Consider the following 16,005-nt stretch of genomic DNA (forward strand, 5'->3'; position numbering starts at 1 on the left):
TAAGAGGGCACTTTTTCCCTATTTTGGTTTGACAGTTTCAGGAGAGATGCTGAGATGTTGTTATGCCACATCCCAGTGTTTTCACTGGACCTTAATTCTTCCTGTTTAGAGAAGTTCTGCTGGCCTCAGACTTTCCCCCCTTTTTGATAGACATCATCCTGACATGCTGGAACCACAGGACATCAGATGTGAAGAATGGATGTATTACACAAGTCAGTTTGAGTGTACAGCTAGCACTAAGCAAGAAATAGAACAACTGAGCCTAACAAAACACTGCATAAAGTAAACTGAAATTTTTTGAAAAGGAAAGAAAAGAAAAAAAGCAATTTCCACAGTTGTGGCCTGAGGGGTCTCTTCTCTTTTTGGCTCTTTTGTAAAACATTGATACCAGTCTTTAAAAACCATGAAACAAAGTTTATTGGTTCTATTCCAGATGACTTGTGAAGAAGAGAGATGTTTAATCATATCTGAAAGCTCCTTCAGGGCTCTCTATTTTATATAATATATGGTTTCTTATAAGGCAGATTGGTTATTTCAATAGCCTCGATATTTATGCCTAACTATAGCTTCGGCAGAACTTTTTGCACGAGTTTGCAGTATGAGCCCCTGGCCAAATTCCAGCTCCCATGTGGAATTTGTCAGATTGCAAGTGCAATGCAAACTTGCTCCCCTTTAACTTCTGTCCTTCTCAAAGTACCATCCATTTCATCCTCGCTTGAGAAAGCATCTTACTAACAGCTTGGTACTGTAGCAACAATCTACCAGATTTATTGCAAACACTGTTCATGTTCAGAAGGTAATCCAGAGCAAGTCCTCCCAAAGTGTCCCATCCCCATACTGCACCTGGTAAAATTTATAAGGGGTTCCTCGTGACTCTCAGCTGCTTGATAATCCTGACCTAACAAACAGAATAATAATTCCAGGTCACTGTGGTTATCAGTGCACTTTCACTCAAGTCTACTGGATGGATAGATCACTGAAACTAACAGAATAAAAAGGGAAAATAATATCTTTCAGACACAATTTAATTGTAGGTCTCTGGCGGCTAATGCAGTAATAGGAATGTGTCTGTAGGCCAGACTCTGGTATTTTACTCAGAAACATTTTTTCTTGTCTTCAAATGGATTCAGTTCACCACTTCAGGAAAATTGATTTTTTTTTCTGGAGTGAAAAGTTACTAGAAATGTAGCAAGAAACAGCTTACTCTTCTATGGATAGATTGGATTCACGCCTCAAAGTATTTCTCTGCTAAATATAAAGGCCTCAAGGACTTACACATCATTAGATCAGTTAATCCATTCAGTGATCAAGTAAATATCCACCAAGACACATGTGATGAAAATAAATATTGGCATAGCTGAAATAAGAGAGAATTAGGAAGATTGTTCTGTTGTGAAGAAAGACAGTGTTACTTCTGAGAAATGGGAATAGGTTTCTTTATTCTTATGCAATTATGCTTTCAACCATTGATTGCAGATAGAAAGATAAGTGCTCACGAACACATTTGTCTACCTGAATAGAAATATCTCTTGATTAAACTCTTAGTCCATTAACTACTTCTATTAACAAACTTTCAGTTCATTACTTGAAAATGGAATTAGAATACCGAGGGATGGGCTCCCACAGGCCAGCACTGGGACATGAGAGGTACATTCACTTACTTAATTCACAAGCACTAGTGCCTGTTTACACATGCAAATGTGGGTCTCATTAAAACTGGCTCATTCCATTATGGCTGGTCTTTGAAATTTGACCATCAAGTTGCAGACGGACAGCCAAAGATCTTCTCAGTTGTGACTTAATTGCAGACATGTTTTCTCTTCCTCCTAGATGTGCCGTTTGGGTTGCAAACAGAGCCACAAGTCACAACCATCGTGGGGAATGACGTCCAGCTGACCTGCCGGGCCTCCAAGTACATCTACAATCACCTGGCCTGGCATTACCCCTCCTCAGGGGTGGCTCTCAGTGACTCAGTGATCAAGAAAACTGACAACTATTCCATTTCTTTGACACTGGTCATTACTAATGTCACAAAGGAACAGAGTGGCCTCTACAAGTGCAGAGCCCAGAACCAGCACAACAGCACCGACACACTAGAACAGCACACTCGGCTCCTTGTCAGAGGTAGGTCCTGCCAACGGAAAATGGCAGTGGGACATGCTGTCGTTCTGCTGCTGGAGCAGAAATGCTGTGCATCTGGCTGCTCCCTTTGAAGTCTTTCAAAGCAGAAGGTGCCCAGCATTTCTTAGGGACCATCCTAATATAGACTTTGTGCTCTGGTTTGAGGGTTTTTTTGCATTGCTGTATGCAGATTGACACCTAGCCATACATATTACTCATCCAGCCACTGCTAGTTTTGTATAAAATATTTGCCTTGCACATAAAGGTGATTTCAGCTGCATTTTATCTTCCTAACGCCATGCTGGGTGCAGATATAGTGTTGACTGAGGAGAAAAGGCGCCACCCACCATGTTACTAACAGCACAACTCTTATCATTTGGGATTGTCACCCCAGATCTATATGACTTTGGTAGAAAACTCTGCCCACTTACAGCTGCTAGGATGATATAGATACCTAAATAGATTTGGACGCAGCAGGTGTAATCACAAAAGTGATTAAGTGCATAACATGGTCACGTGTATAATCAAGTGACATGTACCATTTATTCTGGGTAAGTGGGATGCACTTTGTTGTAATAACAGTATTTTCTTACTTATACCCAATTCCCCAACTCTTTATTTTCATAAAAATAGCAACACTACAGATCCAGAAGCCTGGTTTCTTTGGCTATGCGAATATAAAGGGCAGGACAGTGGAAACTCACTGAAAATTAGTGAAGTCTCTTCTGCTTCACAGTGAAGAAAGTGAGTGATCAGCTCTAAGCCTTCTCAGAAGAAAAAGTGCTGCTGGAACGGGCAAATTTATTAGCCCATGAAGAAAAACCCAAAGCACAGAAATGGAGTAGAATTGCAATAAACAGCAGCAAGTTAGGGTGCAGAAGACAGAGTCCTTCAGAAGCCGAATTAGACAGTGATTTTCAGATTGGCTTCTCCACTTACATTCATTGCTAATGAGACACTGAAGGGACAGCTATGCTGCCATAAGCACTTGTCACTTTGGTAAAAAACAAGCCGTGAAGCGCTGGCCTCATCCTTGTTTAAGTCTCCTACCCCATGCAGGCAACCACACTCTCAGAGGCCCTTCCCCCTCCATGCAGGCACACACAGCAAGAAGAAAATGCTCACCCACACCACAGCTGTGGCTAGCACAGCTCTGATACCTGAGTGGGAGGTGATTTATTTTAAGAAATGTCATGAGCACCTGCCTCTTCCTGAAGTGCGGAGGAAGGGAAAGAATCTCACCCTGGTATTACAGAGTGCTAGTGGTTTGGCTTGTCCCCACAGCCAGTACCAGAGCCACCTGTCAGCATCATCTGACATGGAGGCACTGGGCTTTCTCTGCACTCTACATTGAGGAAATTCACTTTTCTCTCCCCTGGCAGATACTTTTATCCATTTAGTCAAATTTCCACCTACACAGACACCTACACATTATGGCTATGGGAAAAACACAGCTAAACTGGGAATACATCCATGGGAGAACAGGAATCTTGATCACATTCTTCTGAAAATTACTGGGGTCTGTTATTGGCCTGGCATGGTCAGAGGCAATTCTTCTGGAGAACATGCATGGCAATGCCCCTCCAAACCAGCCCTCCTTTCCCTATACAAACAAGGTCTAACACCCACCAGCTACAGTCCTTATTGTGGGTTTCATTTATTTTTTATGCTGTGCTTGTGATTTTATTTGTTGCTTTCCTGTACCTTTTATAAATGAACATAAAGTGGAGATTAACATGTTTTGTAGTAAGTAGATAACTGCACTCATGATGGAGGACACAAAATCCTTAGAACTGTTTCCTCTTTGCTTCCTCCTTTCTTTTTTTGTATTCACTCTGCATTTTCTCTACCCACTCACTGTCCTCTGTTTTCTTTAGAGGATGAGAAACTCAGGGAGGTTTGAGTTGAAGCAGAATCTAAGCTTAGTCAGTTTGAAAATAAGCCAAAAAACCTCACCCGCTCCTCCCACAATCTTTTGGGGGATTTTTGCTACCACTCATCAACCAAATGTTTGCCATTTCCAGCCCAGAGAGGCCATGCAGGTGGCCAAAAGAGAGAAGATTGCAGAGCTGAGGGAGGTGCCTTCTGAAATCTTACTGTGTACTGTTTTCCTTTGTGACTGTAGCAAAGGCAGCACCGTACGTGATACAAAACCTCACAGATCTGGAGGTTAACATCAGTGGCAAGATCATTCTGGAGTGCAAAGTCAGTGGAACACCAGAACCTCAGATTACATGGAGGAAGAATGGCTACCCAATTTCAGCAGCATCAGGTGAGTGTACTTGCTTCCCGAGCATGCTGCAGTATTGTACGTAACACAGGATAATGGACTTGCAGGTTCACCACAAACGTAAGACATACAACTTCACAGCTACTGCAAGCATGGCTGAGTCAGGATGGTATACACGACCGCAGGAAACAAACACACAAATCCAAATACATCACACCACTGCAATAGTCTCCAGCTTGGACTCTGAGTTCAAAGCTGCCAACCGGTTGCAATGCAATGCCTTATGCAGCTTGCCTTCCGCATGTGGCAGTGTTTGTGTCTGCAGAGTCAAGCAGATAGTCTGCATACATTAGCATAGCATTAGTAAATCGAGGAGTACAGAGTGCTGCTGTTCAATCTGTGTGAGACAAGAGTTTGTGTACAAAACTGAGACAGAGAGTGTACCTGCTTGTCAGGTGGGTCTGAAAACACACACCTGAACTGTCAGATATCCTTGGGGCCTGACCAGAATATATTGCAGCAAATTGTGGGCAGTCACCTAACAGTCAGGTCCAGGGCATGCCATGGCATATTACACATTCTTTCTTTATCTCCCACAACATAATAATGAGAATGTGGTCTCAGATCAACTGGTACAGGTACAGTGCTACCATGGGCAGGGAACATGAGCTCCCTTACCTGAGCCTGGAATTCCTTCTCTGCTCTCTGTTGTGAGATCTCCTATAAATCACGGAGAATCCCATGTCAGTAGCTAGTCCTGTGACTTTAATTTTGCATCTTGAACTAGGTAGGAAATCTAGGATCATCCATAATTCAGATCAGACTGTTCTGAGAGAAACTCTTTATAGCTACTGAAAATTTATAAATAATTCTAGAGGGACAAGCATGTAAATCATCCAACCAGTGGAAACATAAATAAACTATTTGGAAAAAACACCTCAGGGTAAATATTTCAGCACAGTGCATGGCAAGTTATGTGCAGTACTCTTGTTAACAACAGGATTCATAGGCAGAACACCCAGAAACTCAGAATGTCCTTCCCTTTTGCATTCAAAGCCTGACCTGTTTCCCTATTTCTGCCCCAAACATATCCTTAGTGAAACACATGAGCTCTCAGTTTTGTGCCACAAATCAGGAAAAATTAAATTTGGAAAATTAATCAGGAAAATTAAATGTAGAAAAGCCTCACATAGATCATATCTAGGCAACCTCCTTCCTGCTCCACCTCTAGTCCCCAGCTGCCTGTGAATCCAGGATTGCTCCACACAGTGATTTTTCCAGGGATGTGCATAACCTGATTTCCATGTTCCACATGTTGGAACTCCCATCACTTCCCACAGCCTCCAAGGCATCAGCTTTCTCCAATAATTTCACTGAGTTCTCTTTTTTCCCAGTGTATCTTATTGCTATCAGAAAACATATCTTCCCATCACTTCACTAACTTCCATAGAAGTTTTCGCAGGCTCTGTCTGCTCATAATAAATTAACAGCCACATTTGCTGTTGGTTAAATGATCCCCAAGCAATTTACACAAGTATTGAGGAGAAAAAAATGTCAGGGAAAGGTTGTTGTCAGACCACAATGAAGAGCACAGTATTAAAAACTGTCTCCTAACAACAGTGCATACCAGGCCTGCATGGATGGGAGCTGACTTTCAGTTCTCTGTCTCCTAAAAGCACTTGTAGGCAGGTAGGTTATTGTGATAAAATTAACCAAAATCCCTTACAACAGGAATTTCCATGGAGAATAATACCCTGGTCATTGAGCGAGTGAAAAAGGATGATGAAGGGCTCTATGAATGCAAAGCATCCAACGACATGGGCCAAGACAGCACATCAGCCTTCATTAAAATACAAGGTGAGGTCCAAGCCAAGGCGAAATGCATATATTGTGTTGGACTGAGGAGAACTATTGTTCAGTCACGGACTTTGGCTACATTTAAAATTGGGTTGTACATTTAATCTACAGGTTTTGAGGAGAAATCCAACATTGAAGTTATCATTTTGGTCTGCACTGGTCTAGCCGCTACCCTCTTCTGGCTTCTTCTGACCCTATTCATTCGGAAACTGAGAAAAGTAAGAGAGCTTCAATATTGCTCAGAGGGTCTGGGCCCAGTTTATGTGTGGTATCAGAGTTTAGGGCCCGAATGTTTGGGACAGATGGTACAAAAGTGTGCAAAATATTTCTATAAAATTTCAGTCCAAGATTTCTGCTGATAGTCCTTTGACTTCTCAAGAGATCACTTGCACTTGTGCACTTTTTCTATCCACTTCCATGGTACCATAAAATCAAACGCCTCCCTCTATGAATCAAACTGGCTTGCAAGATTAGGAAACAAAAAAAAAAATCCTAAATCACCTAAAATGACGGCTTGATTTCAGCACTTGTCCAATACGATTTCTCTGAAACACAGGTATTAAAGGGGGCCCTGTTTTAAGAAAGATCCTAGGATGTTTGCTCTAGAAATAAGCTCAAACCACACAGATTATTTTGTCTCCAGGTCTGGCTGTTCTTTCATCTCCTTTTTGTGACTCAAAAAAGTAAAGTGTCAGTAAAGTTCCAAGGAATTTAGGTCTGTTTTTCCTAAAGCAAACAGTAAACAAAAAGGCAACCACAGCTCTCTGCTCTGAAGCTCACCAAACTACAGTTCCAGTGCTGATCCCTAAATTTGCCCTGCTATTGAAAAAACAGTAATTATTGTTTTCCTCCTTGACCTCAGTTTAACAGAGTTGTGGACAACAGTGAATTTCCTATTACAGTTTACACCCATGCAAGTCTGCTCACAGGACCCACCAAATCACAGTTTCTCACTGAGCAGCATTAGAAGTAGCAGTTTTCACCAGCTTTAATTTTAAATTATAATAAGCAATAGCCATGAAGTGGATAACTTTGGAGAATCAAGCCTGCAAAACAAAACACTATGAAAATACCAAAATGCTCCATAGCGCACCAGGAAGTGCAGCTCGTGGAGTTCCCATAGAAAAGCACTGTTTTCCTTTAATAGGTATAGGTAGAAGACACTGATAGATTTTGTGTCCTCAGAGTGTTTACCAACATTAATCAGTGACTCTTCCCAACACTCATGAGTGGCAGGCATACATAAACATTTATTTCTCAGATATAAAGAAAAGAGAGGCAGGAAGCTGAAGTCATGTACTCATGGTTCAGAATAAATTTCAGAGCTAAGTCTGGAATTCAGGGAACTCCCCAGCCAGCACTCAGTCTTTAGACGACAGCTCTCTCCCATTGGAATTGCAGGGTAAATACTGTGAATAATTTCTCCACACCCTGTTTTCAGCCTGATGCCACAGATATTAAAACAGGATACCTGTCAATTATAATGGATCCAGAGGAAATGCCTCTTGACGAGCAGTGTGACCGTCTTCCCTATGACAGCAGTAAATGGGAGTTCCCAAGAGACAGACTGCGGCTGGGTGAGTGGTTTGGGTATTAATGCTGTAAAGAATGGTGATTTCTAATGCTCCTCAGTTTCAGTGGATGTGTTGTATAACCTAAGAAGCAGCCTGTCATTTAGTGCCAGTGTATTACCATGCTTGGGGAGAACTGGCAGCGAGTCACAGAATTCGGGATCATCCTTAATGGGAGGTGAAACAAAGGATTTGGTAAGCAAAGCAAAGATGTTATCTCTCTCAAAATAGCTACCACCTGTTTTTCTTTCTTGGAGAAATGAAGCCAAACTCTTTACAGGGAAGAAAAGTATCTCCAGGTATGGTCCCTGCCAAAAGTATGGTTTCACACCCATAGAAAAGGGAAAGAGAAGTCAATCTGAAAGGTGACAGTCTTTCACTGAATTTTATCTTGAAGAAAACTAGCAAATAATCAATTCCTTATCAATCATTTGAACTTAGAATTGAGTTGTAAAGAGCTTTCATGAAAAAATTAACCAAATTTCATTCAACAGCTCAGCTCACTGGATGATGGAGTCAGAAAATGTAAAAAGCAGGTTGTGTTTGCATAGAGAAACCGTAACATCTGTGTGCAATGATGAGTGTAGGGAATATATCTGTATTTGTGTATGCTCTTGGTGCTTTAACTGGAAGGCATGGAAGAAGGAGGAAGACAGACAAAAATAACAAAAAATGAGATGATGGTGGGACATGGGGTCAAACTAGCAGAACCAAAAAAGCCAGACAATAATGCCCAGTGCACTCTGATGCATTGTGGGTCAGAGCCCTCAGGGCACACTAGGTAATAGAGGCATGAAAACTCAAGGGAAAGGGAAAATAAAGAAAGACTATAATCTTAAACTCCGTTTAGTATAGCTTTTAAATCAAATAAATGTCAATAACTGAAGGGTTAAAAGGTTCTGACTGCCTGAGTGCCTTAGCTGGCTATCTCCATGACTGTGATTCATGAGACATCAGGGTTCCACAATTCTATGCTTAACCCAAACTCTGACTTTTCTAGGCTTCAGGACAACTGTATGTAAAGTTTTTACCCTTAAGCCATATATATGTATTCAGCCTTGTCTTCAGCTGAATGCAGATTTATTTATTCTACTCTGTTCTGTCACATACTGTATTGCATTAAAGTCATATGGATATAAATCATACCATTTATACCCATATACTGCAAATATGTGATACAGGCTTCTGTTGACTATCGGTCTACATCTACGTTGTGCCTGGGCACTGGAGTCTTGTATTTCTTGCATAGCTGAGAATGCATGTTTCCCTCTTATCTGATGCAGACTGTCGTAAGTCCCCTTTGGCTCATTCTTGACTCTTGCTTCTCTAGGTAAAACACTGGGTCATGGTGCTTTTGGGAAGGTGGTGGAGGCGTCTGCTTTTGGCATTGATAAATCTTCAACCTGCAAAACAGTTGCCGTAAAAATGCTTAAAGGTACATATCCCTCTGAGATTCTCACAAGACTCCTCAGGGAACCTGTGGGCAATGAGGTTTCCAGTTCTCAGCTCCAAACCAGTCCCAAGTTCATTGTGTTCAGAAGGGAGTGGGTTTGTCATGTGGGAGCAATTAGTCATTATACAGTGGATGTTAACATGTAGGAAATGACAAGCGGGCTCCATGCTGTGCTGCTGATTAAGTCTTGTATTCCTAAAGGAGGGAAACAGCAGCTTCCAGGTCTGTGGGGTTAGGAGGGAAACAGATTACAGAATGTAATTACATTAGATATTCTGAAATTGGATCTAAGCCTTCGATCACAGCCTTTCCAGATGTAGAACAGTTCAAGGGGTTGAAAAAAAAGCAATGCCAAGGGAGTGAATTAGAGACAACTTGCTTGCAATTATTAAAATTAAGGAAAGCTTTTACCATTCAATGGTGGGGAAGAGGGGAACTTGGAGACTATTCTTTAATATTATATTTACATACAAAGCCTCTGCAGGCAGCTCATGAATAAATGCATCAGCCAGTACATTGGGTTGGAGGTTTCCAACTGTTCATTTAGGATATTTTCAAAGGTACAATCAATGCTCACTGGATGGCTTTTCATAGCCCACATTGCTCTGCATTGCTGCTGCATGACAGTATTAACCCCTGCAATGCCATGATTCAGGAACTTCTATCACGGTAGATGGCTTTTGTTGCTAGCTGCCTCTCCTGACGCTCTGCTACTTCTCATCTCTCTGAAGTTTCAAAGACATCAGTTTATCACCTCTCTGGACCTCCTCCAAATCTGGTCTCCCTTCTCTGCATTAGTAGATCTTCAGATCATCTTCTCTCCTGCTCTTTCTTCTGTTTCATGCCCATCTCCAGATCCCTGAAATATCCTAGAAGCCCCTGATCCAGACGCACTCCCTTCTCCATCCAAAACTTACTGCCCTGGATAGCTCTGGGTTTTCATTCACTTCCACACTGTGCTTCCCAACTGATCCTCATGTCAACTCTACCCTGCCTGCACATATTTAGCAAACTATTTGACAGTTTCTCCATCATTTTACACCTTCCTTCCCCAGTGGAGGCGGCAGCCTCCTGCCCTAACCTGTCCCTCCCCAACTAACAAGCCCATAATTCATCACTTGCCTGAATAAAGCAGATTCTCTAGTGTGAGTCAATCCATTCAGGGGGGAAGAAAAAAAAAAAAAAAAAAAGCTCTGGAAATGTCTGCATTTCTGTAATTCTAGCATTATCTGTCATTTCCATGAAGCAGGCTGGTATCAGTTCTGGGTTGAAGGCTAAAATTTGATATGTAAGATTATCTGAAACACTTCTGGGGCTGCTCTGTTTAGATTTTGCCAGACATGTTCCAGCTCATGCCAGGGTAAATCAGGAGTAATATCGCCCATGTACACACCCATCTACAAACATTGTTGACTGAAGAAATCCTGGGCTTGGAATAGCTCCTTCTTATGACACAATTTGGTGAAAGATTTGTTTATGGAGAATTCTATGAACAGATAAAGAGGTTACATTTGTCACACCAAATGATCTGTTATATAACTTTCTTCATATTTAAATCTTACGTGATGCAAAGGCAAAATGAGAGGAAACAGGGCATGGCCCCTTTTATTAAAATACATCACAAAAGTTCTGGAAAGGCAGAGGAAACAAGCCAACATCTGAACAACGTTCTGGTCTGAGAGTGCCTTCCTTAGCTTTGGCAGCAAAAGAGAATGAAACTACAGTATAACTGGCTAGCCAGAGCTTTATCAAGTGTCAAGTTCATGGTTCACACACAGATATGGCCCCTTCTGCTTTGCTGGAAAATGTATTTCTTGGGTTGATGAGATCTCACGGGGCTGAGATTTAGTAATGCTGTACATTCTCCAGTACATTTTGGGACGCAGCTTAAAGATGTGTTGGATTCCTCCATAACCTGCAGTGGAGAGTCGCTCAGTACTGTGGAAAAATATATTCTGAGGTATTGTAAAGAATTACTCCTAAAGTGCACATCACCATTATAGATGGAGGAATATGCTCTTCTGTGTGCTATCATTGCTTGGAGTGGTTGGTTGTTCCTTTGCTAAGCTTGTAAAATTCAATCCTTGCAAAGGCTCTCTGGTATCTGATTTGGGGGGAGGGTTCTCCTACAGGACAGTTACCTTCCATAACCCATGCTAGAGAAAGGAAGAGTCACCCAAAAGATAAAGTGTTATTCCACTTCATAAAGGTCAACAGACAATGAAACGGATGAATTATTATCTGTTTAAGAGTCTGAAAAGCAAAGATACCACAAGTAACCTGGGTGGTTTTTGTTTCCAAGTATAAACAGGATCTTGCTGTGTCCTGTTAAAAATATCCTGTTGTGTAAAGATGGTATTTTTCCTGTTTATCTTAAGCAGAATGTGCAACTACTAATGAATGTAAGGCTTTAATGTCTGAGCTGAAGATCCTCATCCATATAGGACATCATCTGAATGTAGTCAACCTGCTGGGAGCCTGCACCAAAGCTGGAGGTGAGAATTCCTCAGTAAATAAGGAGCAAAGAAGAAACACTTTTCAGATACAGTGGTGTTTGAATGTATCTGTGGTGGAGTCCAAGTCTCATGCACACGCAGTTAATGCAAGCAAAAACATTTCTACCTCTATTCATAGGAGAGCTTCTGCTACTGCAGAATATGGCCACATCTCATCAATGGTTTCTGAACATCTTCTCCCAGCCAGTGGTGTCACTTGCCTATTTTCTTTTTCTCTGTCCTTTGTAAGCTTGATTACAAAAGGGAATATGGATGGAAGGGAGGCAGGATCCTAATTGCAATTAGGTGCCAAACTCCTCCACACAGGCACTACTGATCCACAAAGGTTCTTCTCCCTCTTCTTCCCTGCCTTATCAGGAGGATGCACCAGGCTGATCACTTAGCTACTTGAGGCCTCCTCCTTTCCCAAGCACTTCACTCTTGCCAGGCAAATGCAGGCATGTTTTGTGTAGTATACAGGAAGCCTGAGGCAGTCCAAAGCTGAATGGAGTGACAGCATGGACTTCCAAGGAGCTGAGCTGACACAACTGGCTGTACATCATACAAAGAATCCGTTGCAAAGTGCAAACTTAAACAAAGGACCCCATAAATCTTAGACCTCTGTCACTAAAGCATCCCTTTCCATACCACCATACAAAGCATCCTTGTCTGTTTACTATACTGTGCTTTAACTTCAGGGTAACAACTCTCAGAGATGCCTCTTTACTGCTTACAATGAACCTTCAAACAATCCCCAAAGGATGGATTTAGGAGAGCTAAGGACAAAAAAAACCTGAGTAAGATAAATGAAGGGGAAAGAGCAAGAGAGATGGTGCACACATTTGTTGTCATCTGAGACTCTGAAGCTATCACTTTCCCAAAGAACATGTAGTTGTCCAGTCATGGGGGAAAAAAAAAAACTTCGGTGAGGTAGATTTGGTAGGATGCCAGGAAAGAAATCTTCCCTCTAGGAAGATACTCCCAGTTCCTCAAGGTGCAGTTAGCAATCAGCAATCACAGATACTGCTGTAATCTGAGAGCTGTGAACAGGGAACTTGCAGGAATTGTAGCACTACAGAACCCAAAAGCTTGTATGGGAAGATGGCCAGCTTAGCTGGAGGATTTTAAGATTCAGATGCATAAGCAAGTAGTCTTTGCTTGGAACTGTGAGTACAGGAAAAGTAACATTATGAATGCTGGTGATTCTCCTTTCCTGTCAAGTCAATGAGGTGGCTTAACACAAACAGGTGGCTAAAACATGGCAGCATTACTAAGATGTCAATAGTTTTTAACCAAAGCACTAATTCAGCCCCCAAGTTCTAGTTGCATAGAAAGTTGGTTTCTCATTCTCCAGCCTGCTCCATCCTGGGTGAAGAAGAAACCCTCACTCTTCCCTGCTAGCTGCTTAGGAAAACCACTGACTACTCTGGGGAGCAATGGACAGAGCAGAGCGGTGCAGCATGGCCTTGCAGGGCACTGAGGCACTGGTTTGTTTACCTTTGAGCAATGCAGCTGCAGACTAAAGAAAAATAGCCTTGAGCTCTCAAGACAGACACTGGGATAAGAGTTACTATTAAAATGCCACTGCAGAATACAGTGCTTTCTCCTTCCTTGTTAGTTTTTATGTAACCATATAACGGTATTCCTGATAACCATATAATAATAATAATAATACCACCATATAACGGTGTTTTAACACCTTGGCTGAGTGTCTGATATCAAGGAGTTCAAACTAACACATAGCATATGCTTTACAATGAGGAAGTAAAATATGGAGAGCCCATGCCTAGGAAGCATTTCAAAAACATGAATAAGTCACTAACTGGAGCCTTGAGGCTGTAGGGGAATCTGCATTTCCTCAAATCATCCATGAGGGACATTCGACTTTAGGTTCTTCAGAACAACGTCCCCCAGAGATCTCTTGTGCACTGCCAGATCCCACCACTGCTGCCTTCCAGCCCAAGTGAGCAGTGTTGTGTGGCTCTGATTTTGGTCCAGTTGTGTTTTTGCAATCACTGGTGCAGCGTACTCAGGTGCTGAACATGTTGGAGCTGTAGTCAATAGGAACTGGAAGACCTGAACAGCCTGAAGGTGTGTATTCAATCTAGCAGTGCTACAGGACTTGTACAAATAAAGAGCCTGGCAGAAATATACAATGTTATTATCAGCAAGCTATTGGTTATTATTGCTAGGATTCATCAGCTCCCTTTTAATGAGACAATCTGCTTCCAAATGGTACTTGTCACCCAGTCTCAGACAGGATGCAGCAATCAGAATCTCTAAGGTTCACTCCTCTGTCTTCAACCCATCCATTCTCCCCGACAGCCCTGCTCTCAGCCTTTCCAGTCAGTATTTTACATGTTGGACTGGACCAAGGGGACAGACTGCAGTACAAGTCTGTGTGCACATTTCTGATATAGCCAGAGAGAAGCTGCCTCCTTCCTGAATGGCCAAGTGCAGCTCTCAGCACTTTTCCTTTGAAGTTCAAACTCCTAAGTCTGAACTACAGACCTAGAAAGAAAAAAGTTTCTGGACATGAAAGTCTGGTTGCTTAGGATAGATAATAATACAAGTTTCTATGCATTCTAGTCCCATGATTTCACCTTATCTTACATTTGATGAACATTTGATGATCACAAAAAGCAGTGATTATGCTAAAGATAGAGAATGTAGCTTTTTCCTTTCCTAATAGCTCACACTGAAACATAAAAGCATTTTCAAGCAGATCTTAAAAATATTCGTAATTGTATAAAAGCTGCAATTGCACTGAACTGTACAGTAGTTTGCACAGAAATAAGAAAGGAAAAAAGTGATAGGACTTTCCAAGCTTTCAAAAACTTCAGACTAAATATTTTTGCAACTTTTAATTTAGATCTGTCTATGATCATGCATACTTTTATTGCCTCTAGTGGCATCAGCTCCACCCAAGACAAACAACTGTGAAGGCAGCAGAGGAAAATGAAGACTGCTCCATGCTATGGATCTATGTATAGCATAAAACAACCTTAATAGCATGTGGGATTGTATATTCTTATTTATCATTCTGAATTTTTCTTTGTTTATAAATAAGGAATAAATACCACCTGTTACCATCTAACGGGGAAAACTAAGATCAGTACTGTATTACCTTTTCTCCGTATCTACTACTGATTGTGTGCTTCTGGAGTGGCACTTCTCTGTTTCCTAATTTCCTCATCTGTATAATTGGAATGACAGTATTTACTTATTCTGAAGAGGATTTGTGATTATAAGGTAGTATTAAGTGCTTTGTAGTGCTTCAAAACTCATTTGACTTTCACTGTCTTTTTAGGTCCTTTAATGGTCATAGTAGAATATTGCAAATATGGAAATCTGTCCAACTATCTAAGAGGAAAACGAGGAGATTTCATTGCCTACAAGGTAAAAAAATGACAGGCTTCTCATAGTCAACAAGGCAGAGAATTAACAACCACTGACCACAAGCTGGATTTTTTTCTGCATTGGCACTGAGACAGTCTGGTATTTATATAGGCATTTTATTTTCTCACCACATTTCAATTTGTATGAGCAAGAAAAGGAAACTTTTTCCCCTGTAGGATCTCACTCCCATCCTCTTCTTTTCTAGCACCTAAACAATTAGTTGCAAATACCCAAGCACTCTACTGCATTTGAGAGAGAGAGGCAATTACTTGTAAGATACTACCCAGTACAAGGGGGGAAACCAAGTAGTAGTGAAAAACTGGTATTAACTGAACTAGAAGGTGAACCCAACCAAAATACAAGCCCAGTTTGGGGTTTTTTGTTTCTAGGTCCACCTCCGCCCCAGCTACTGAAAGCAGCTCACCCTTCCATCATCTGCTCATTCTCATCTTCTATGTTCTCCCTTCCCGTGTGTCAACCTAAAAGTCTGAGCTGTATGCAGCAAACTGAATCATGAACATGGTCTGCGTTAAAACTAACCAAATTATTTTGGTTTCCAAATGGTTGTCTGGATCCACACAAACATTTGTGCTAGCACAAATTGGGCTAGGAAATGGGGGAAGACACAGGAGGCTGGAAGTCAGTGATGGGGAGAGGATTGGACTACCTCCTCACTTGAACATACAGCATTGAAAGGGCTCTCTGATCTAAGCCCTGCCAGAAACTGGAGCCTCCCCAAGATTATTTTTCCAGATGATTCTATTATTATTGTTGTTATTATTATTACAGCTATTGTGTACAGGCACAAAAGTACATAAGGTACTTTGTGTAAGAGAAGGAGATTTTCCTGGTATAGTCACTCAGAATTTCTTTTCTGAC

At 41.5% G+C, this 16,005-nt stretch overlaps 1 protein-coding gene across 1 annotated transcript in view; it reads left to right on the forward strand.

The window, feature by feature from the left end:
* The window catches only part of LOC141949405 (vascular endothelial growth factor receptor kdr-like), a 142,034-nt gene that overhangs the window by 97,342 nt on the left and 28,687 nt on the right, over nucleotides 1–16,005 (forward strand). The window contains exons 13-20 of the mRNA XM_074882941.1: nucleotides 1,831–2,124; nucleotides 4,247–4,393; nucleotides 6,083–6,208; nucleotides 6,320–6,426; nucleotides 7,650–7,785; nucleotides 9,110–9,214; nucleotides 11,614–11,727; nucleotides 15,038–15,126. Of these exons, the coding sequence (XP_074739042.1) occupies nucleotides 1,831–2,124; nucleotides 4,247–4,393; nucleotides 6,083–6,208; nucleotides 6,320–6,426; nucleotides 7,650–7,785; nucleotides 9,110–9,214; nucleotides 11,614–11,727; nucleotides 15,038–15,126 (1,118 nt within the window). The remainder of the gene's footprint in view (nucleotides 1–1,830; nucleotides 2,125–4,246; nucleotides 4,394–6,082; nucleotides 6,209–6,319; nucleotides 6,427–7,649; nucleotides 7,786–9,109; nucleotides 9,215–11,613; nucleotides 11,728–15,037; nucleotides 15,127–16,005) is intronic.

Source organism: Strix uralensis, chromosome 13 (assembly GCF_047716275.1).
Source record: "Strix uralensis isolate ZFMK-TIS-50842 chromosome 13, bStrUra1, whole genome shotgun sequence".
NCBI lineage: Eukaryota > Metazoa > Chordata > Aves > Strigiformes > Strigidae > Strix > Strix uralensis.